This window comes from Cotesia typhae, unplaced genomic scaffold (genome assembly GCF_013202065.1).
Source record: "Cotesia typhae breed Kobodo isofemale line unplaced genomic scaffold, CoteBio_Ctyphae scaffold_45, whole genome shotgun sequence".
Taxonomy (NCBI): domain Eukaryota; kingdom Metazoa; phylum Arthropoda; class Insecta; order Hymenoptera; family Braconidae; genus Cotesia; species Cotesia typhae.
In genome coordinates, this window is record NW_027423777.1 from 3,536,997 (window position 1) to 3,562,099 (window position 25,103).

Here is a 25,103-nt window from a genome sequence, read left to right on the forward strand (position 1 = left end):
AGAAATAAGCGAGAGAGAAAATTTATAAATTTATTATTTATTTAATTACCTATTTATTATTTATTGATTAATCTCTTTCTTAATAATTTTTATTTAATAATTTAAGTGTAATACTATAATTTGTTTTGAGAGTATACATTTAATTATTAAATATTTATTTATTAATATATTTTTTAAAAGTTTCTATTAGATATATATTTAAATTCTGCATATATATATATATATATATATATATATATATATATATATATATATATATATATATATATATATATATATATTAATATATGTAATGATAATTTGACTGATAATACCACAGCCACTCTTTAAACTTGAAACTTGAGCTTTCAAAAAAGTCGACACAACTTTAACATAAATTTCTTTTTTTACATTTTTTTTAGCTAGAAATAGTTTTATATACAATTAATAATTTTACTTATTTTTTTAATTAATAAAATAAATAAATAAATAAACTTTTTTTTTTTCAATTATTTTCACTCTTTTTCTTTTCGCTGAGATTGAAAAAAAAAATTTTTTTAAAATTTGTTTTTTCTTTATTTACTTTCGATATTTTTTGTTTATCAAATAAATAAATAAAAATCACTGGCCAATTAATGACTAAGTGACGAGAAAAGAGAGAACATAATAACAGTTGTTAAACAAGTTTTTTTTTTTATAAATGACAATGATTAGATTAATAATAATAATAATAATAATAATAATAATAATAATAATAATAATAATAATAATAATAATAATATTGAGAAGTATTTGGGGTTAACGACGCGATGATAGTCACCTATATGACTTATAATACTATTCTTCTTTATTAATATTAATAATTAATAATAATAACCATAGTGGTGATTGTTCTGCTTGGTTTAATCCAATAAATTTATTTAAATATGTTGAATGTACTCGGGATTTAAATACGAAAAGCCCATGAACTCTGTTTGATCCAGATTCATCATAAATAGTTTGTCTGTTGGTGTGAGATCGGTTTTTTCGGACGTAAATTGTTTGTCGAAATTGCTGACATCTTTTCTGTGTTTCTGTTTAAAAAATAATTCATTGTTAAATTATATTATTCTCACCAATAGTTAATTTATGGTGATAAGTATTTAGCATTTTTACGATTTTGGGCTTAAACGGCGGCTGAACTTCCCGGTTTTCGATTCTCTCCCAATCAATTCGACGGAAAAATGCGTGTCCTCTAACATCATCTTCACCGCGATGTCCACATCCCAATCTTTTGCTTGGATTTTTTGTCAAAAACTGCAAGCAATAAATTTATTATTCACATAAATTGCTCGCAATCTTATCAGTCTTATAAATCGCTGAATCTGTAAAAGTTTGAGTAACAATTCACCCTTAATCGAGCAAACTTAAAGTTAATCAGACTCTTGAAATCTGAATTATAAAAATTAGGTAAAGTTACGGGCGTAATAAATGCGTGGAGTTAACAGAAATTTGGATAACTTACGCCTTTGCAAGCTTCTTTAGACTCCTTAGACAAGCTCTTGGGGTAATTAACGCTGTGATCAGTTATTGCTGCGAATAATTCTTCTTCATCTTCTCCGTCGAATGGCGGCTGACCTACCAGCATTTCGTATAATAACACTCCGTACGCCCACCAGTCTACTGATTTTCCGTACGGTTGGTAGAGAATTATCTGTTTTATTTTAAAAAATTTTAATTAATTAAAATTTTATGAAAAAATTTCAAATAAAAAATAAAATAACCTCAGGAGCAATGTAATCAGGTGTTCCACAAAAAGTTTTAGTCGTTCTGTCGCCAGTAATGCCTTCTTTACACATTCCAAAATCGGCAATCTTAATATGCCCATCCTGATCGAGCAGGACATTGTCTAATTTTAAATCACGGTAGACTATTCCGCGAGAATGAAGGAAGAAAAGTCCAATGGCTATTTCAGATGCGTAAAATCTATCAATAAATAAAATTAAGATTAACACCTGTCCATAAATAAATAAAATAATTTATTTAATTAATAACTTACACTGCTACAGGCTCTTTGAATTTTCCACATTGCTGTATTTGGAACATAAGATCTCCGCCATTTACGTACTCCATTACAAAGTACAGCCGATCCTTGAAAAAAAAATGAAAATTATTTTATAAGTTATTAAAAAATAATTGCCAAATGGTAAAAGCAATTGTTTACCATGGTTTGAAAACAGGAATGAAGTTGTACAAGAAACGGTGGCTTGTGCGACAATGCTAGAACACGTTTCTCCACCATCGTACACTCGACATCATCGTCTTGAATAATAATATCCTTCTTTAATATTTTAATCGCATACAATTCATCCGTACCCTTGCGTTCAGCGAGCAAAACTTTACCGAAACTTCCTTTTCCAAGTACCATAAGAAAGTTAAAGTCCGAGGCTCTTATTAAATCACTTTTACCCATATTGTGAGGTACTTCTCTGTCTTGCGGTGTCGGCATTTTCTTCGTAACAGAAGTTTTCTAAATAAATAAATTAAATCATTTGTATTTTAATTATGATTGCTCCTGGTGTTAACAATTGTTGCATAAATAATTTACCCTCATTTTTAATTTAAGCTCCGCTAGATCGACGCCTTCTTCAGGCACGGGGACGTTGTAAAACTCTCCCTCTTCTTGCGTGAGCAGCTTGTACCACCCGTTGGCAGGAGCTTTTATTAACTCCGAAATACCGAAGGACAATGAACCCATAAAATCGTTCCTCGACGTCCTGTCCCAGTCCCAGACTTCTATTAAGAGTCGCCTGTCCTTGTCTTCGGCTTTCAGATCGCTAGAAATTTTTAAATAATTTTTTTTGTTATTTATTTATTTTTTATTTTTAAAAATTTATCAAATAAATACTTACAAAGTGATTGTCTCGTTCCATTCCGGATTTAAAGATGATTTGATTGTCTTTGTTTTTTTTTTCACTCCGTCCGTGTCGGGAATTAATTTAAGCTTTACATAAGGGTCTGATAATCCGTTAGGATCCATTGGAATGAGATTTCTTCCTCGCTGAACTAAAAAAAAAAAAAAAAAAAAAAAATAATAATTATTATTATTATAATAATAATTAAAATTAAAATTAATATTTTACCTTCAACAGTAAGTTTATTTCCGGCAGCAATTATATGAAGGGCAATACGGCCACGTCGTTCTGTGTGATCGCATCCGCAGAGATTTGGTACACTTTCTTCGCACCTTTTGTGGACGTTCATATCACATGCTATCAATAAAAAATTCAATTAATTTTTTATTCGATTACTTAAAAGTTGTTTTTTTTTTTTCTATTGAAAATTTAATTATAAAAATGATATTTATTCTCATTAAGTAATTCTTATTTAAAAAAAATATATATTTGTTACAATGTTTCTATACATTATTTTTATAGTTATATATAATGATATTAATCAAACGCATTCTGCAGGGGAAATGGGGTCATTAAAAAAAAAGTACACTGAAAAAATAACAATTAATTTTTTATTAAACTTTTAAATTTAATTTACAACTAAATGGTTGGATACAGAAAAATCATAAGAGACTTTTCTTTTAGAAAATTAAATTTCTCATAAAAAAGGTTTCTTATTATTTTTTTGTATCTCCAATATTTAACCCAAAAATCTTTCTTCGCATGTTTTTTTCAGTGTACTTTTTTTCTGTTGAGAAAAATAGTAAAAATAGTATCATAAATAAATAATAAACTCTTGTACATGGCATAATTACACGATAAAAATAGTGTTCATGCACATATATATATATATATATATATATATATATATATATATATATATATATATATATATATATATTATGCGTGAGGTTTATGCAGTTAATCGATATTCCAACTACAATATTATATTTTATATACTAAATAATAAATAACGGCAAATAAAAATACGAAGCACATTATAAATTTATAAAATACAGTATCGATTAACAATAATAGTTATTTTATTATAAACTAAACACATAGAAGCCATGAATTAATAAAAATATCTAGTGAAGTAAATATATAAGGGCAAATGGGATAGAATATTAATTGAATTTTTTAAACCGGCTGGATAAATTTTTTACACAATTCTAGGAGATGTTATTTAAATAATCGTGCATAAATATATGTCGGTCTGGCTTATCTGTTTTTTTTTGTTCTATGAAAATAGGGTTTCGCTATGAGAAGCCTTCCAACTTATAGATCTATTTGTTTTTGTTATAATTTGTAATAATTTCTGTCGCATGATTGCATGATACTGTTCCTAACATACAACAGTACTATTTCTACGACGATATTTCTATTCAATCGGTAACTACCTGAACACTTGAGCCCCTGGTGAGCAATACCGTGGAGCATTGAGCCGCAATGGTCGCAGAAAGTCGGCGTCAAGTATGTGAAAACATCCCATTTGTGAGCCGTTTTTGCTGCCTGAGAACACAAAATTACAGGGCCGAAACAACCCTAGTTTTTTTCTATCCCTTTTCATTTTTTTATTGCTCGACCTGATTATTATTTATTGATGTATGAGTGGAGGAATTTAGGATTGGATTTTTTATTTTATTTATTGATTAATTATCAGCATATTTACATTCACACTATCATACGTTCGGAAATTTATTTATTTATTTTTAGCGAAAATTATTTTTACTTAAAATTTTTTTTTTTTAATTAATAATTTTTTGACAAAAATTAATAAAATTTTGTTAGTTAAAAAAAAATATAAATTTTTTTTTTCCGAGATTTTTTGTAAAAATAAAGACAAACATTTTTAAAAATAGAGCCAATAAAACATCGAAGAAAAGATTGTGTAAATAAAATAATCTATTAGTATTAATATTATTCGGGGTGCCTTTACCGTGAGTAAACAACAATAATAGGCAGCTAAGCTTACAATTTGACGTTAACATTTTACGTAATCTACATTATAGCATATAATATATAACATACCACGGAATGCTTCTCAGTACTGCCGGATTGCGAAAATGATCCGCTCAATTTGATTGACACGGCATAAATAAAAGATTCAAGGCTGCCCCGAAGCCTCACTTTGCTTTTTATTATCTTTCCTCTCAAGTTAATTGATCCGACCGATCTAACGTCTTTATTTCTTTGAGAAAATTTTTAAAATTCCCTTCATAAAAAAAAAAAAAAAACATAAATAAAAGAAACAACCTATTTATTTTTTTTATTTTGTATCACAAAAGGAAAACAATGAAAGCATTTCTCTGTCCCAGTTTTCCCGTCTACTGTAGTCTCTTGGCCCACTGCCCTAATAAGGTGCCACGGGAAGGGGAGTATAGAGAGCAGAGGGTGCAGAGAATAAATCCCGGTGATATTTTTTTTATTAAAGCTTAGCTTTGAGCTCGAGCTATATATCATTAAGCTTTCTTTACAGAGGCCCGATAAATTATTTTGCTGTTAATGTCCACTCACTCAGTAGCTCTAATCACTTAAAGATTATTTATTCTTAGTAAATATGTCTATCCAGCAATTAACTTTCTTCCGGGCACTCAAAACTTTCCGAGTTTCCAACAATTTATTCCTTTTATCCTCCGCAAGTTAATCTTTACATTTTATACTCTTATTTTTCTTTAAACTTGTTCAATTATTCATTGTTATAGTTGTAAGTTTTTTTAAATAATAGCTACTTTTATTATCCTCAGAGAATTTATTAATTTTTTCTTGATTTCGATATTCTTGATCAAAAACTTTATCTTCAGTCGGTAAAAAATTAGTTTAACCATTACATTTGAACTTTAATAAAAAAAACTACGATGATAATAATAATAATAATAATAATTTAGTAGAGTTTGAGTGGATCAGCGGCTATTGTTCTTTTGGGTGAAAAGTGGAGTGAGTTTAAAAGCTTGAATTGCCCTTTAAATAAATGTAACAAAGAAAATGAGTAACACACATCTACATGTCCATCATAATGATCGTACTCAACACCTCAGGGTCTGGATGTGACCCGCTTTACAAAAATTAAGTTGATGAGTCTGCTGAGTCTCTGCGACGATAAATCTCAACAAAATGTCAAGTACAATTATTTATTTAATTTTTAGTGGATATGATCTTTTTTGAATTTTAACATTAATTAAAAGCTTTCAGTCATATCGAGCTTAAGATGCTGAGTATTTAGCTCGAGGTTAAGTGACGATTAAAATTCGATCGATCGTTCGGATAATGCTACCGTATTGAAGAGAAAGAATGACGCGATAATCGATCTAATCAAGGTTACATTTTTTTTTTAAACTTTTTAGTATTGCAAAAAGTTTTTTATTTTTATTTATTGCCTATTAAATTATTTTTACAGTCAAAAGTTTAATTTATGATAACATAAAACTCCCCGGCGGTAAAAGAGTTACAAGTTTTTCTTTTGTTGACAATTTAAGACTTTTAAAAAATAAAATCATCGGAAATAAAAGCAGATATCACACACACACACACACGCACACACACACGCGCGCGCGCGCGCGCGTTTAATGGCGAACTCTGGTCGAAAAATTTGAAATTTTTTTTTTTTCATATTTTCAAAGTTTAACCCTTTGCTAACGCGGCATCCAAACCGGCCCGATCGGAACTAGACTGCGAGAAACTTTACAAGAAACTTTAAACGCATTTTTCTTGAAACTGTCTTTTTTAAAACTCAACCCACGATTTCTCAAGTTCTACTGAACCGAATTACTTGAAATTTGGTGTAAGTCTTCTTAATAGACCTATCTATCTCCTGAACTATCCTCATCCTTAAATTTAAATATTTACTATTTTTAAAAAATTCTGAAAACTCAAAAAAAGTGGACCAAAAAATTATTTTTTTTTTTTCAGACTCTAAATTAATAATATTTTTTTAGGCCAGAATATCCCCTCAATAAATCGACAAACAAGTGTACAAATATCAAGTGTAAAAAAGTAGAATTTTTCCTTTATTTATGGTTACTTTTTTACTTCATTAAACTTTTAGATTATTTTTATCGGAAAGATTTTAGATGGTAATAATTTATTAATGTTATTAATAATAAACAGAAAAGGACGGAAGTGATGATATTTTAGAGGGGTGTGATTTATAAGATTTCCTCGGTACTACTGGGAAAAATCCTTAGATTGATTTATATACGCTCGTTTGAGAGATATCGTCGTGTAACATATTGAAGCTCAATTAATACTCAATTACAATTTACAATTTACGGTTAAAATAGTACACAATTACAATTTACGGTGAAAATCTTTTATAAAAAAGTAACCAATTATTGTGAAAAATAAAGTTATGTACAGTATTTAACAATTTATAATATATAACAATGACATTATATATTCATCAATGGGGAGTAGGAATATTTACACATGTCAAAGTCACACAAAAGAGCTCATATGGTATTAATAATATTTATTAAGTGTGCATGTCTGGTCACACTTTGAGTTACTTAAAACAAAATAAAATCTTTATGAAACAATTAGTAATCTATATATAGATTTAATCAGGTATGCAATAAGATCACAGGGACAAAGTTTTAGTAGCTTAACTTTATCCGAAAAATAAATATAAATATATAAATAAGCGTAGTATACAATTAAATAGAGAAATAAGTGTAATTTTATAAATTCAATGGCACAGTGAAAGATTAAAAAGTTATTCAACTCAATTAAAGTGACGAAGAGCTAATAGAGTAATAATGCTTGAAAAGCAACACCCATATAAAAATTGTAAAATTCAAATATAATTATTTTATTTAGGCATTTGAATATTTGGAAAACCAATACCTTGGCATTTCATGCCCTGGTGGATGACACCATACAGTAGACTACCGCAGTGGTCACAGAAGGTGGGGCTGTTGTAGGTGTGTTGCTTGAAATGATGCTTCGTCCGTGTATCCTGCGTTACGTCATTATTACACCGTGCATACACCATTGTGAGTCATACACAGTTAGCTTTTTTAGCATACACACTTGCTCGATTTAGATTTACCGACATGGTTTTATTATATATTTATATAATAAAGGATTGGAAGCGATTTAGGATGGAAATAAGGAACAGTGTGATTTTATGATGATGACCTTCTTCCAAGTTTATTTTATTATATCAAGTTAATTCAATTTTATAACTAACAGCTATTATATTATTCTGCAATGACAAATCTCCGGTGGGCGAACTTTACTAATTATTAATACTGAATAATTAGTAAATAATTACTCTGCTTTATATATCCAGGCAAAGTTTATGATTTGTGGTACATTAATTATATTTCTATTTGTATTAAAAACTATTTTAAATATCTTTACAGTAATTTTATTTAATTGAAATTCATGTTATCTATTTAACGATTTAAACCCTCGTTTTTATTACAACCGTAAAAAAGTAAATCGCTCCATAAATTTATTCAATTAGTTAAAAAGTAAATAAAAATTTGCAATTTTTAAAAAGCTTGGCAGCAACGTCATCACTTTATAATCAATGATTATTTAAATTCTTATGCAAATAATTGTTATAATTATTAGATGAAAAAAGTTTAACACTCACATCAGAGTCAGCTCCTTTGTCAGCACCAGGACACGTAAATGAAACATACTCATGGCACCGTTTATGAACTACAAAACTACAAACTGAAATTTAAAACAGTTTATTTTTGTTAAAACACCGAGTAAATTTCACAAAGACATTTATATTAATAGTTACACGGTTATATTTATTTTTATATTTTTGACTTTTTTTTTTTTTTTTTTTTTTTTTTTTAAATTATATAGTTACTGACCTTGGCACTGGTATCCCTGTTTTCCGAAGCCCCTATAAAAAAAAAAATTTTTATTTAGAAAAAATTAATTAATTTTTTTATTAAAAAAAAAAAATCTAAAATTTTAATATTTTAATTAAAAATTAAATAGTCAAAAATTTCATTTTAATTTAAGCTTCAAGATTAATAAAATTGAGACATTCTTTAGTGACTGGCATCTATAAGTAAAATTGATGACTAAAAACAATAAAATAAATAAAAAAAAAAATAATAAAAAATAAAGTCTGAAGTATTGTCATAAATCGCGTACAGTTGAGTGGATTTTGATAGGAACAAGCAGCCTCGGCTCCTATCCGAGAACCAGAACGACACACGTAAATCCGAGTAATAGTGTAGGCCAATGGGTGGCGGGATCTCGCGGGTGGGTCACGCTTGGGGATGACGACCCGAGCCCGTGTCCCGGGACAACCACTTTGCTTCTCGGTTGCCGGTGCAGCTCCAATTGTTCACCCTCGCTAGGATAAATGTACCATGTAGAGGAATAGAGGAATAGAGGAAACAGCTTGGAATAAGGTTACGCGATATTTAGACTACCAACCGCAGAAATAATGGTTACAGGAAATTATCATCATTCTGTAACGTAATTTATTCGTCGTCGATGTATAGGTTATTAATTATGCTCATCAATTCATCGATTTTCTCTATTTGATATATATATATATATATATATATATATATATATATATATATATATATATATATATATATATATATATATATTTTAATTGATTATTCGGATAATAATATAGATTATTCAAGATTTCTTAAAAAAATATTAGATATAAATTATTTGTAAAATTTTCGCACCTCTTTCTTCCTGAATAATGAATACCTAATTTAATTACTTTTTTCCACTGAATACAAATTAGTTATTAACTTACAGCTTGTTAAACTACTGAATAAAAAATTTATGAATTTTAAATTCCGTATAAAAAATTTCTGAAAAAATTATTCAACATTTATAAAATATTTTTATGAGTCATTATCTAAATGGCACTTAAAAAATATAAAATTTAAATACCCAACAAAAAATGAATGTGATTAAAATGCAAGCATCTACAATTTATCGATGATATGATAATTAAAAGCGTAACGATGACGCGCAATATGTCCATAAGTGTCGACGGGGATAATACTGTGGACCGATTAAATCAACTTCAATGGATAAATCGATAATATTTCAAGGTTCGCCAGCCAATAATTTTCCCCTGTTGCCTATATAACTGTCATCTTGTTTTCTCTCTCAAAATGTGATCCTAAAACGCGTTATTTTTCGTTTTATATTGTTTTTATTGTCGAGTGAAAATTTTTTACCGAATGAATTAACACAAACTGTGCGTGCATCTAAATGAATAATTTTTAATAGCTGTTTGTTCATCCGCGATCAGCAAATAAACAAATATAAAAAAAAAAACACACACACACATTTTGTAATCTTCTTTATTTATTGTACCGGAAATAAATATATATTTTTTAGAGATATATAAATCTATTGACAATAAAGTATCTTTTATGTATGAACATAAAATTTCGAGGAAACCGGATTTACTCATAAGGTCATGTGATATCGAGATATCAATGTATTATAAAGATGTATCAAAAGAGACAGGGAAGCTCTGTGCTGCTATATTCGCTTCAAAGCTTACAATCCTTCTTTACTCTAGATTTTTTATTGAAACAAAAAAATAAACCAATAAATTTTTTTTATACCAAATCCATAGAATTGTTGCCCGGGTTTTTTTTTTTTTCTGTTTTTAAGAGATTCTCCAGATTATCCTGGATTTTTTCTTAAAAGAAAAATTGTTTTTGTTTTAAAAATATATTTTCACAATTTTTAGAATTATTACTTATATTTTCTTAACTATCTAAAATTTTGCTAATTCTCTTAATAATATAAACGAACCTGTGGTATAAAAACCAAGCGATTAAAAATAAAGCAAGAAATTAATTTCCATAAAAACTAGTCATAATTAACAGTAGATAGAGCCAAGACAATTCAAATCTGAAGAGTTTGTGCCAAGTATTAAAGGAACACAGCAGTAGGAAACAATGTAAATCTGTGATTAGCCTAGATATATATCACTGTTGTTCGAGAGCTTACGTTGAATAAGCGGAACTTTGTCTGATTCCTTCTTCGTACTTGTACTTGTTACTAATACCAACTTGGGGTCTCTCATTGTGTTCTTTATTATCTACACACTTATTCGCAATACATACTTTCTAGTTTCGCGAGTAAAACTTGCAAAACCGGTATATATATATATATATATATATATATATATATATATATATATATATATATATATATATATATATATATATATATATATATATATATCCATCCGGAAAACTTTAAATTCAGACTTAAAGTTAGAGCTTTGCATCGTAAAAAGTTTACCTACCTAAACAATTTCTGTTCGTCAAAAAATTAATCCAATAAATTTTTCCATAAACTTTAAAAAAAAATTATTACTTTTCGACATAAGTTTTGATTAAATAATCTCGACTGAAAAATAGTCAACCTGCTCCAGGCGATCTGCAAGCCAAAAACTTTATTCAACTCGTTATTTTTCAGAAATTGAAATCTTACGACAAGTCTGCGATTTGTTGATATAAAAAACTTAAAAATTTATGCTAAAGCAACATGCAAGTTTGATATTAATATAAACTTAGCAGCTTTCATCGCACATAACATTTAACAGTTAAAAATATTCTAGATCAATGGATATAAAAGATATTCAGATCGGTATAGTGAACAACGTATTTTATAAATAGTTTTTTATTTATTATCATTATAAATACATTTTATTATATTTTTGAGAATCAGATAGCATAAATCAATAGACGCATACGTATGTATAAAATATATACAAATGTGTATGATTTAAACCGTCTTTTTCTTCTATTTTTCAACTCCATCGGTTTTACTCCATTGGTTTTCACATATTACATTTTTGATGTTTACGCAACCGAGTGCTTACGGGCGTATGTGTGCACAAGATACCTTCAATCAGATTTTTTTTCTGAATGATAGAAGAAGAAAAAAAGCGGCATTCGGTCATACTCGACCTGAATAATGTAATAATATAATAATATAAAAAAATTATTTAAAGATAAAAAATAGAATTTAATTTTAAAAAAATAATTCGTCTTTAGAAAATGATATGTCGAAGGAAATTAGATAGTGAATTATTGAATTAGCGATAATTTAGCGTGTTAATAGGTTGACAAAGGGATCAGTGATGAGATAGAGAGGCGGTAGTCGATGAAAGCAAAAGACACTCATAGATATTGACAGGCTCCGATCAAGTACTCGGGCGACAGGTTACCGTGCAACAGCTACAGCTGGAGCTAGACCGTGCGATGAGAAACTTTAAATTTGATTTAGCAATATCGTTCCCATTACACACTGTCAAGTTTTGGAATGGAAGTGACATTGATTGCTAAATGAATGCTCCTGGTAGTTGTGAGCTCAATTCTATTCAATAGAATGGAACACAACTTTTGTTGTTGATGCTAGTTCAGGAAGAGAAACTGTTTTATATCAACTCGCCAACTAGATAATACTTTACACCACTTGATGATGATAATAATAATAATAATTGTCGTCATTGTCACGACATTCTTTTGCCACAGGTGATTTTAAACGAAAACTCAAACTTTAACTTAACCTCTAATTTAGCAAAAGTTTCCATAACGAGGAAGAACAAATGGCAGGCTCGCTGGTAAACCGGAAATTTAACAAGTTAAAAGCTTTATCATTTTTAAAAGTTTTACAAACTTTCGCTAGAAATCTCGCTGAATGAATGATGGAAGATGACATTGATTGGTTATTTTACTAGACAATAAACATTAAGTTTATGAGATTGTTAATAATTATTAACTTGACATAAATTATTATTTATACTAGAAAACAATGCCGGGATTTATTTTTATAAAATTCTTCTAATCGAATTTACAATAAATCAATAGTACTCGCGTACGTGAAGCGAAAAAAAATGAAACAAAATACCACGGATGAGCTGGATATTGGACTGACTCTATACTAGATTTATCGGATAAAAAAATCAAAAAATACACAAAGTTAAAAAATATAATAAATAAAGGCAATAATGATTAGAGGGTATAGAGCGCTGTTGTCTCACCGGACAAAAGGACATTTTTTTCAATTAAAACGCTTCTATTGTCACAAAAAAATACCTCTTTTTTCTTTACCTTTCATTTAACTTATGCTGATTGTACTAACATCAATTATCACCCAGTTTATATTTATTTAAAATTTTAAAAACATTTTCCAAATTTTCCAAATGTCAATAAACAAAATTTCATTCTGTTAAATAAATTTTGACTTGCATATAATTTTAACCCGTCAGCATATATAACCGTCTCTAGTCTTTGAAAGCCTTTGTTTTGACTAATTGGGTTAGCCTAGTTTCTATCGATTTCCAGTTGCACCTCACTCTCTTATATATTTTATATATTTCAAGACTCTTTACTCTTTTTATATAATAATATATATATATATATCTATATACTTGTACATGTATTTATTATTATTCTCTCAAGTTAACATACGCTTGCAAAAACTTGCTAAATCTACTTTCCGATGTTTTTAATGTACGTCACAAATGTTGGGTTTATTTATTAAAACTTTGGAATTTTTTCAAAAATTTTATCCTCCTTTCAAATAATAACAATAACGTTCTAATAGAAAAAATTCTCATTATATTAATTCATTCGATAAAGTGAAAACATTATTGGATTTGATTGTGTGCCAATATCGAGCATAGAAATACGATCGGCTCGGATCGGGTAGCAAGTAGAGTTCCAAGTGAAAATAAAAATTAAAAAAAAATTTGATTTAATTTGTGGTTCCTTATTATCAAAACTTTTATTACTCAATTACAAAAGTTGTTATTTAAAAGTAAAAGCGCTAAGTGCTGTTATGAAATTTGGCGAGGCGCCAACGAAATTAACAGCAACAGTAGTAACATTATATTTTACTGGTATTTCCTTTCGGATGTTTTGCTCAAATATATATTATCAATGAACGTAATGCATGTTCATTTACGCAAATAAAATTTGTTTGCAATTCAGTATTTGGTCAAGAACCTATTTGTTTCTTGCTTTTACAGCCAAACAACTTTAAAAGATTGTTTTTATTGTAATAGATCGCTAAAGCTTCAGAATCTTTAAATTTAGAGTAATTTAAAAAAAAAAAAATAGTGCAATAATTTGACAAAAGTAATTTTACGCTCCTTTGATAATCAAAGAATAGAAAAAAGATGGAAGCAAAGATAATTAAAAAATAAAGCAGGAATTGTTACGTGATTCGACTCGGAAATGAAGATAAAAGCTGCAAATGGCACCAGAGAAATCAGCGGCGCCGCTTCTAGGTTCACTGTTTTATAAACTTTCAAATAAAATAAAAATGATGGAATTGTTCGAGCCAAAAAAATTGACCCTAGAGACTTTTTCAGTCCTCGCGTATTATCCGGTCCATTTGCCAAAGGAAACTAGATAAAAGCACAGATGAGTTCTGCCATTAATATAATAGACTCATATTCGGTAATTGTCACATTATCCGAAAATTATTCCCGTTTGACCTCTAAACTTTACAACCCACGTAAGAATATATATCACAACAACATTTACATGAATGCATAAACTTTCACAGTCCAGTGTAATTATTTCCGCTGTACAAAATCCCATTAATTCCTAGCATCACAAATTGAATTGCTCTTCTACAATTACTAAAAAAATAACTAGATCCAAAAAAGGTTTGATACGATAATCGTAGACAGTTGCGTGATTTAGGGTCATTAGGGTTGGACATATTGAATGATATTTTGATAAATTCTGAAGGCGGAATTTAACTGTTGAAATCATGCGAGGTTAGATCACTAATAATTTGTAATATTATGTGAATGTGAAGGATTTAATCACGGATGAAGAAAAATAAGGCATTAACCATAAAATAAAATAAGGTATCTTATTGACGATATATCTAATTCCTAATAGATTACATTAGATTGAAAAGTAATCGGAATAGAATCTCGTTGAAAACGTAACACTCATTCGGAGTGATTTGATTTTTGATAAAAATCCCCTTTCTCTCAATGCCCTTCAGCGTCTCTCTCAAACTTTGCTTATTCAACATTTCAATATAGCTTTCAGTAAATAGATTTCCATCTACTCAGAGACGAAATCCTCAATCCTGTGGATAGAAGACCCCACTCGAGACCAGCTATATCTTTCTTCCCTTCGCTATCTATCAATCAACTCTCATCCGTGCAATTCTACCAGATCAAAGATATATATTTTCCATTAGAAACTTGCTCATCTGATAACTCCCTCCACTATTAATCTTTTCCATCATTTTTTTTACTGTTTTATTTAATTATCTTAATTAATAATTAATTATTGGAGCTTGGGGGGGGGGATAATCGTACTATGAAAAACAGAAATTATTGACTATTTTAAATGTTCCAACGCGCTTGCGTTAGTATTCATGTGGGCGAAAAATTTCAACAACATTTATAAAACATTCCTCGGTTGACATTTTGATAAGCTATGACGTTTTTAAATTTTATTAATTATGTTATTTATGCTGCGCGATGTTTTATGACAACTCATAACGGTGTTTTTTGTTGTTAAGCTGTATGATCCATGATAGTTTAAGTTTTAGAGAGATTTATTTATAAATCTAGCTATTGTAGCCGGCCTTGTGTCGCAATTTTAAGAAAAATAGAATCATTTTTTAGAATTGATCTTTATGAAATTTTGTGGACTTATTTTTATAAAATTTAATATTCTATCTTATCATTTTTTTATCGTCTAATGATAGTTTATAATTACACCTTATATTTCCTGTTAGTTGCCTAATCAATGCAATATTTACAGTCGGAAGAATAAAATTCTTAAATGCCAGTGACATATGTTTCTCTGATTATAAAAGAGAATGATGACATGTTGCTAAACATGCAATTGATTATCTAGCCGTATATTTTATCGTTCTCTAAGCTCAGAAGTTTTCTTGCACTCAGTATCGATCATAGCAGCGACGAGTGTGAAGAAGGCCACCGGGATTTGATTATTAAACCAAGTAAACTTGTATTAGTAGTGCCTCTAATAGTGTTAAATCTACGTATACAATCTGAGATGATCTTGTTACTGATTATCATTATTTAATAATATTTTTTCCGTTTATTTCAATCAAACTTCTATTGATAATTTCTTTTCTCTAATTTATTATTAATTACTAGCGATATATTTGCGTAATAAGAATTTTCATAGAATAAATAATAAATAATACGCGATAAAAAATAATAACGGTGATTAACGTTATCTGAAAAATTAACTTGGTAAACTCGGTGTTTAGTTGCCTTGGAAAATAATTTATTGTGAAAAAAATATACAGAGCTGCCTTAAGGGGAAAATAAATATAAAAAAAAAGTTTGAAGAAAAGAGTTAAATGCAGCGAAGGTGGAACATGGAACACGGTGATGAAGTGGAATAGGTTTGTGGCGGACATAATAAATTGAAATGGAGCTGCGAGTGAGATATGACAAAACACAATAGAGTTGGTGTACGCGTGAGGAGGAGAGCTTTAACATGTTCTCTATAGCAAAGTGTAGGTTTGATAATAAAATTAAATAGCTTTGAGGTTTACAACTGCATCGCCTCTTTCTCTTTCTTCTCACTTTCAGCCCATTTTACTCCTCACGTGTTATGAAACTCATGAGTTTGCAACAAGTTTATATTCAACGCTCTTTACGTCAGCTGTTACGTATGTCCTAAACTCAATCAGACATTTTATTATTGTTATTTTTAAATTATTTAATTAACAAGTAATGGATTGCATAATACATTAATTATTAATGAAATTTGTTGTGTAATCGTGGACAGAAATCAAAACGTTAATTATCTACACAAGGGACTAATCGACGGAAAATTATTACAACAACTTTAATGAGCTTATTTTATTAGTTTTTAATAATTCATTAAAAAATTATTGTGTTATTAATAATACTGTGCCCTACTTTGAAAAATATTTTTTTTTTTTTTTTTTTTTTTTTTCAGATAAAATTTATTTGCTTAATAAAAACGTTATGTTAGACATTAAAAAATATTTCGTAATAAAGTATCAGTAAATAGATAATATGTCAGAAAAAATAGTGTAATAGGGACCTCTAGGTACATAATTAAGAAACAACCATGTGGGTATTCAAATGAAAGCTCCGGATGAGCTTATATTTTTGAAAACGTCAATATTTAAGAAAGCAAATTTTATTCATTTATAATTAATCTCTTTAATGTTTATTATAATTAAGAAATATTACGGAATAAATTAAGGTGAACTTGACTTTAAGGGATGCGTAAATATTTAAAAAATAATTAAGTCTTTGTTTACACGTAGATAAGACGGAGAAAGATGAGAGGCGTCATGTTGACGGGAATCCCATCCCGAAAGGTCACAGCAAAGCTAAAGGATTTCACAGCGCGCATTAAATCCACACTCTCACCCTCTCTCATTCTTTTCTTTCTTTTATCTTTTGTCAGCGCCTTGACTTGTTATCCTCTTTATTTTTTGCCCTCGACAAAAGCCAGGGGACACATTTGTGAATATCTTGCATGAAATTACGCTTTTTTAGTGTTTTTTTCTGGTTCTCCAGTCTTACAACTATCATCTTCCTTTTCGCTCTTTTCTATTATTCTATTTCCCTACAGATATCTCCGTGTTAACGCGATTACTTTTTCCTCCGGCATCCACTCTAGGGATAAGTAATGGCTTTAAGATCAAGTTGTTAACGGAAATTACCGAAATTTACAACTATAGTTAAAGAAATAAAATAAAATAAAAATGTAAGCTCGTCAAGAGAGGAACAAGAAAAGTCGATCAAATGATCCATCTTTTTATTATAAGGATTCGTCGTTAACTCCGACGTAGTATATCTTTTTTATAGATTAACTCTACTTTTATCGGGTGATCCATCCTCGGAATAGACAGACTGGACATTGTCATTTAAAATACTGAATAATTGATTGAAAAATTTCTACTGATAATTTTTCTTACAATAATTTAATTATTACAAAATTATAAAAAATCAAAAACTAGATCTAGTCTTTAAAATTATGATTTAACAATTTGTCCAAAATTATATATATTTTTTTTTTTTTATTTTAATGAGTTTTGGCAGGGAACCAAAACACAGAGCAATTGATCACTTGTCGTTTAGTCGATAAAATTTATAAAGCTTGAGAAGTGCGAAATAAATTTGTAAGCTATAAGTGAGACCCTCATTTTTTATCCGAAACGCCTGAAGACTCTGTAATTTATTCTAAAATACTAGCAAGTACTTTAATGGCAAAAAAAAAAAAAAAAAAAAATAACGAGATTATTGATTATTTATTTGAATAAAATTTTATTACTTAAAATAATAATTTACAATAAAAGAAGGCGAGTAAGATAGGGCTTGTTATTTATAGTTAATAGGTTAATCTCCTCACGGTCTTTAAAATTTAATTTAACTGACTACTGTTTAGTTAACGTTATTTCAACAACACTAGAACGTAGCCTTCTACTCCAGGGATTTACCGGGATTACTTAAACTGGTGAATGGAGTCAACAACTCTAATTCTAACTCTGAGTAACACTTTATATAAATAATAACAATAAAAATATAAATATAGATGGCATCTTATCTATTTATTATTTACACAAAGCATTCCGAATTGATTACGAAAATCCCTATGAGACATTACTAGCCGATAAATAATTCAATCGGTAATTTATGAGGCCGATCAAGGTCAAGTGGATGGAACACGTAATAAAATTTTTGTTGAATGACCTAAGCTAAATTTTTTATCTAAGTTTTTTTCTGACATCAATGCGGATCCTCGGTTCGTCAGTTGTCAACTATGACGGCATAAGTAATACAATGCCGCGGTATCAGTTGTCATTAAAGAGCTGTTGTTATTTATTATGTTATCAATCGACAGTTTGATGAATTTCTCGTGGGATTTATTATAAATTCTGTTTACGTAAATGCCGCTTTTTATTGTTATTATAATTATGTAATTTATAAATTAACGTCCTACGGAAACGGTGTTCGAATAAATGAATATTTGAATATTGAATATTCACTCGATTCCGTTAAGAATAATTGTCAGCAATTAATTTAGAGAACGGGAATTTATTGCTGTTATGAAATAGATCATTTATAAATTTACCGAATCGAATAATTAATTATGGTAATTGGGAATAACAATGTAATTAGTTAAAAAAGGTGCCTAATGTATTTTTTTTTTTTTTTTTTTTTTTTAAGTACATTTTAATTAAAGTACTAAAAAATTTAACTGCATGAAAATTAAACTAATATAAAAAAATTTACATTAAATTCTTCAGAGAAAAAACGTCAATATTTAAGAAAGTACAGTACAATTTATTTATTGTATTTATTTATAGTTTACATAGTGACTGCAAGGTTGCTAGTTTTTTTAATTTAAAAAAAAAAAAAAAAAAAAAAAAAAAAGTAAAATATACTTTTAATTAAAAATAAAATTTGTTTATTAAAATTCCAAGTTATTTCCTTCATAAATTTAGGGCTTAAAGTAAATTAAAAAATAATAAGATTAGCCCTAGATATTTCTCTAAATCTTAAAGAAAGTAATCCGAGGGGATCCGTAAGAAGAATATTAATTATCTAAATGTATAAGCCATAGTCAGGTGGGTTTATGTTAATAATGTAAACAGAAGGAAAGGTATACCACGAAACCCTGTATACAATAAAACATAAGCCCCTTTATGCTGTATACAAGACCAGAGACTATACACATGTGTAGTAATATAGTGAGGTGAATATTATTCTCATATATTACTAGACAGCGGCCTACAAATGAATCTCCAGATTCAGGCCACATACTCTCTAGAATAATATCTCAGCGATAGTGATTGCACACACACACACACACACACACACACACACACACACACACACACACACACACACACACACACACACACACACACACACACATCTGGCGTATTATATCAACAACCGAGCTTGATGCCTCTGTGTTACATACTGATGAGACTGCTCGTCTTCACTGAGGGAGCTCGAAAGCCTCCAATGCAGATATGATACATTATGTACAGTTGTATGCTGTACACACCGACAGCTACATACCCTCGGTATTTTTCTTCTTTTTTATATAAAAGAAAAACCCACGAGCTTTTTTCCAACTCATATTCTCATTATTATGTATCATGTTTTTTCAAAGCTCCACTTTTTGCTTTTGCGCTCTAAATAATCTATCAGAGAACACTTTCTTAATAATTATTATTTCGGTACTAGACAAAATTTTCCTTGGACCGCGACCCCCCAAAGTCTTATCAAAGATTAGATTACCAGTAGAACTGGTTTTCTGTTTAGTTCTTACAAAGTCCAATGACTCAGATAATTCGTATGTTTTGATTCGAAAGTAAACACACGATTTGAGATTTAAATGCTGTCAGTTCGAGTGCAATGCCAGATAAAACAAACGTATACATCTTTTTCTGTCACCGAGATAAGAATGTCAGCCGAGAAAGCTCCCAGACAGCGTGCATATCATCAGATAATCAACCCGTGTTTATCTCTGTGTGTGGGTGTGTCACGTAAGGCACATGGACCTTCTGTTATTCCGCATCCGCCTGTTGGTATGTTATCAGAGGTACTGATCGAGAAATCCAGCCATAAATTAACCGCCAATGCGTTCCTCAATTACTCATATCCTACCGCAATTATTTGTATCAAGTAATTGCTCTGATTTTTTCTTTATGTATTAAATTATTTATTAATTAATTATTACTATTTTTCTTCTAATTATTAAAATAAATATTACCAAGATCTTATTCTTATTACTTTTTTAAATTCACATAAAAAACCAATATCAATTCCATCTGTCTGTCTTATTTAAACTTTGTCTTAAAGGTCTTACAATATCGTTTTATTTAATTGAATTAACCGGTTCTTTATAAAATAAAATCCTCTTAGCTGTACCTTGATGCCAGAGAGTACTACAGTATAGCAATAAAAATCCCACTGTAGATTAAAAGAGTAAAGCAATTTAATAATTTAATAAACTAGGGTTAGGTATTATTTTATATACGTATAAGATGTCAAGGCTTGTACCCAAGAGATACATCTAATTTATTCTGCACATTATTATTATTTTTATTCGATGTAAAAAGTGAAAATTTCCGATAAAAATCTCTGGATTTCCCCTAAAGATAAATTTTATTCAAAAAGTTTCAAAATAATCTTTTATTTCTCCTGATCTTATCGCCCAATATTATGTTGCGAATGATAATAACGCATTTAATGAGTATTAAAAAAATTCCCCTAATTATATTCGGCTTAGCAATGTCCAATTTAATGACTACTATGATTATTAGTGTTTTAGTAAAAGTGTTGCGACGACGACGACGACAACGACGACGACGACGACGACGACATCGATGATGATGACGGTTATAGTTAGGTCTGTCAAGGCCGAGCCATTTAACTATGAAACGTCGCGCGCACTTGCTTTTATACGTATAACATATAACATAACAACAGTGTATATAACTATAACCAAACGTTAGTTTTATATAGCTTATTGCGTGTATGTTGTGCCCCTACTATGCCTACAAGCTCAATTTTAAATGGACAGAACAAATAAAAAGACGTCATATACGGACTGTCTACTACAATACCAGTAAATTTAATTGTTATAAGCTGTATAATGTTTATCTTGATAAATTTGTTGTTCAAAACAATTATAATAGTTTATTTTTAATTTTTAAATTTATTTTAATTTTAGTTTAAAATTATTTAAAAAGTGTCAATAATTGAGTCTTTTACCTTAGTGTAATTTTTTTTATAGAAATTTAAATTCTCGGTTAAATATTAGAGTTAAAAAATAATTAAAATATAAAATTTTTTATTCTATCAAAATATCTTTTAAAAAGGATAAAATTAAATGAGTTTGAATATATATATATATATATATATATATATATCTAAAGTTTGTTAAAAACATCAATCGCCGTAAAAGTCGAAAAATCTTTAAATTTACTGTAAATTCAACTTTGACCTTGTATAACTTCTAAACGAGTGGATTTATCAGAAAATGATAAGACCTTTTCTGTAGAGCGTTAAATTTCCGAAAAAAATTCTATCTTAGTCGTTTCAGTAGACTAATCCGTTGCTGAGTTGTGAAATTTAAGATTAAGAAATAGTATTTTTTGTCAGTTTTATGGAAAAGAAAATATTAAATTGCGATAAAAAATTTTATATTAACATTTTTAGTAATTAAAAATGCATATTAAGGTAGTATCGTTCATATTTACATACATTACATGTTTATGTATGAAATTATACTGAAAGTAGTCGGAAGAAAATTTTAATATTTTATCAAGTTTACATGTTAAATATAATTTATTAAAAAAAATGCTAATTTTATTTTTTGATTAAAAATCGAGTCAAAAAAAATTGGTTTTATTAAAAATATTCGATGCTTATAATTTTATAATTTTATTTGAATATAAATTCCTTAGAATTCTTTCCACAGAAAAAATAAACAATAATTTTTATGTAAATATTCCAATATTTTTTTATTTAATTTAAAATTTTTTAAATTAATAATATAAAAAAAATTTAATAATTTTTCTTAAAAAGTAAACTCACCAAATAAAATCCTTACAATGACTGCAAAAAGTGGGTTGCTTGAAGAACCGGGGCATAAAACTGTGATCCTTAATCATATAAACATTTTTCTTCTTCAACGCACCCTTGCGACCCCTGAGCCGTTTGGCAAAGGCAGTAGTCGAATCATTAGGACCCATAGAGTCCTCGCACGTGTTATCGTCGTCCGCCATCCTCGGCTGTTAAACTTCGAACTTGTTACTCCTTGAATGAAACCCCAACAAACAAATAATAACAATTATTGACAGTTTTTTTTAAATTACTGAAAAAAAAAGGAAAAAAAAACAATCTAAAAAGTTCACTGTGAATTCGCACTATACTGAACCACGATACTGCACACACTTAGCTTATAAACATATAGCTATATTTAAGTCTTAGTGCTACAAGTAGTTTATACAAGACCACTTACTCCAAATTCACTCTTTCTCTTTCTCTCAAATTTTAATCATTCTCTCTCTCTCTCTCTCTGTCTCTCTCTCAGTAGCTCTTATATTGACTTGTATTACTTTTTCCGATCTGTTAGAATCCGTGTTACAACTAGTGACCAGCTATTTAATTCCCTCGACATTAATCAATCAATCAATCAACCAACGTACCGAGCAACCAATCTACCAATCTATCAGCCGAAATAAACAGTGTGGGTGTCTGAGTAGTTGTTATTGTTATTGTTGTCTGAAGAACTAAATAAACTTTCTGTTTAGGTTTAACATCCGTAAAAAGACGCGCTAAGGACTCTAAATAATAATAATTAATAATTAATAATTAATAAATAATAAATAATTAATTGGTAAGAGTTGAGTCCAGCAAATTAGCTCTACCCGGCTTCGCTAGGTTCACTTGAATCGGATAATTCTATATGTGTGAGTGTGATACGACTATAACTATCGCGGTGATAATTTTAGAACCTTACTACTATAACTGAGAGCGGTGGAAGCAGCAGCGATGCCTGAGCCTTACACTACCACACTACACTAAACTCAACTACTGCTCATCCAAAGCCGCGCACCAGGATGATATCGACATGACCCATGCGGTATCACACCGCGACTGTGCCGTTTAGCTATGGAGATGGTGGGGCTCGGCCTGGTGGGAGCCAAGGTTTAAATTGCTAATAACTGATCTAAGGAACGAAAACTCACGCTTCTTTTCTTCTAAGGATCCTCTAGCAGCTCTCTAGACTCATTCTAGCATCTGGTAGCTCCTCTCAAGGTCTGTCATTATCATCTATTTGGCTCCAGTAGTCCAGGATGATGATCATTTTCATTTTCATTTGATACCTGGTCGGCGAGAAATTTATTTATTAATTTAAAAGCAGAATAAATTAATAAAATTAATAAAATAAATCTTAGAGTCAATATTGAGATATTGACGTTGATATAAACCTCAGAAAAAGGGACTATGATTGCGTGGGCCAACAAGAAAATTCGGGGGATAAATTTGCTACATCATCGAGCTATGGGGTTTTAATTAAACCACTTGGAGTTGATATATTAAGAAGGGATAGCAGTTTTATCGCCATTTACTCCGATTATAAGTTAAGGGTGCGTGAAATCTTCAATTAAGATTTTTATATTTTGTTTTTGACAGGTTTAATAAATTTGATATAAATTTTCATCAAAATTAATTTATGTAATTAAATGTTTAAAAAAAAAAAAAAAAAAAAATAAAATAATTAATAATTGGATAAAATATTTTCAATACTTTTCAATACTTTTCCCTTTCTCTTTATCCCTTGATGTAATGTAGGATTCCGAGGGTGCCCGAATGACCCGGCAAAACGTGACCCCGAGATCCCTACCCTAGACCCTATAAGTGATGCTGGCACCCCACCAGGAGAGCAAAGCAGGGTGAATAGAGCACACCAGCCAAGTTAAGAGGGAATGGAGAGAACCGGCTGGGTTCACTATAGTAGGGGCTTAGTTTCGCTCAAACTCAAAATTGATGCGATCAACACGCGACAGCGGATCCATTTTATCGCTAAATTCCGATGGTTACACCGTACTTTGGTACGGTCATCCGTAACGAATTTGATTTTAAGGCTGACAGCAGTACCACTTGTATTAAAGCCCGATACGAAGAATTGACAGAGAAAAAGCGATAACCACTCGGTAGTCGATAAGGTTCAACAGTGAGCTTGGCCTAGGCTTCAGCTTTAGGCCGGTGTAGGCTACTCTTGCTAACTAGTCAGCTGTAAAGACCGTAACCCGTGGCTGTAACATGTAGGTCAATAATATCCTCTCGGGTCTCTGTGCTCTGTGCTGCTGCTGCTGCTGCTGCTGCTATTTTTAATAGCGAGCCTATCTGTTGCAAGCCCGCGGGTCGACATCAGCCACTGTACACAAATATATGTTTCTACATGTGTAACTACTGATTAGCTGGTGTTGTTATCGCGCGGGAATAAATCAGGAAAAAATAAAGTTTTGAAATTTTTTGAACAGTTTTAAATTTCAGACCGGAGTGGTAATGAGCTATAAGGGTGGATTAATTTAAAGAAATTTTTTATTAATATAGTAAATCAGAACGAGAAGCTTGTTATCGACTGATGCAAATGAAGGGAAATTAATCGAAATTTATTTGCGGATAATATA

At 29.6% G+C, this 25,103-nt stretch overlaps 1 protein-coding gene across 3 annotated transcripts; it reads right to left on the reverse strand.

Moving 5' to 3' along the window:
* Nucleotides 1-702: 702 nt before the first annotated feature.
* Pkc53e (Protein C kinase 53E) lies at nucleotides 703-23,410 on the reverse strand. 3 transcript variants are annotated; one of them, XM_074257522.1, is made up of 14 exons: nucleotides 23,112-23,410; nucleotides 22,498-22,719; nucleotides 8,744-8,775; nucleotides 8,512-8,594; nucleotides 7,755-7,866; nucleotides 3,102-3,230; nucleotides 2,871-3,024; nucleotides 2,567-2,795; nucleotides 2,183-2,488; nucleotides 2,018-2,109; nucleotides 1,743-1,944; nucleotides 1,484-1,672; nucleotides 1,135-1,275; nucleotides 703-1,052 (listed from the first exon to the last, which is right to left on the reverse strand). In XM_074257522.1, the coding sequence occupies exons 2-14, from the start codon at nucleotides 22,686-22,688 to the stop codon at nucleotides 900-902; spliced, it is 2,013 nt and encodes a 670-aa protein (XP_074113623.1). In that variant the 5' UTR covers nucleotides 22,689-22,719; nucleotides 23,112-23,410; the 3' UTR covers nucleotides 703-899. The 3 variants fall into 3 exon arrangements, with proteins under 3 accessions (XP_074113623.1, XP_074113622.1, XP_074113624.1); XM_074257521.1 differs by lacking the exon at nucleotides 7,755-7,866 and adding an exon at nucleotides 4,313-4,424 and having other exon boundaries at nucleotides 23,112-23,409; XM_074257523.1 differs by lacking the exons at nucleotides 7,755-7,866; nucleotides 8,744-8,775; nucleotides 22,498-22,719; nucleotides 23,112-23,410 and having other exon boundaries at nucleotides 8,512-8,536.
* Nucleotides 23,411-25,103: the final 1,693 nt, after the last annotated feature.

What these genes read in the sequence shown, in the direction of transcription:
- Pkc53e (XM_074257522.1), bottom strand. Translation starts at nt 22,688, where the DNA reads ATGGCGGACGACGATAACACGTGCGAGGACTCTATGGGTCCTAATGAT. An exon ending in AAATAAACTTACTGTTGAAG is followed by an intron (nt 3,025 to 3,101) that starts GTAAAATATTAA and finishes TTTTTTTTTTAG; the next exon opens with TTCAGCGAGGAAGAAATCTC. An exon ending in TTCAAAGAGCCTGTAGCAGT is followed by an intron (nt 1,945 to 2,017) that starts GTAAGTTATTAA and finishes ATTTATTGATAG; the next exon opens with ATTTTACGCATCTGAAATAG.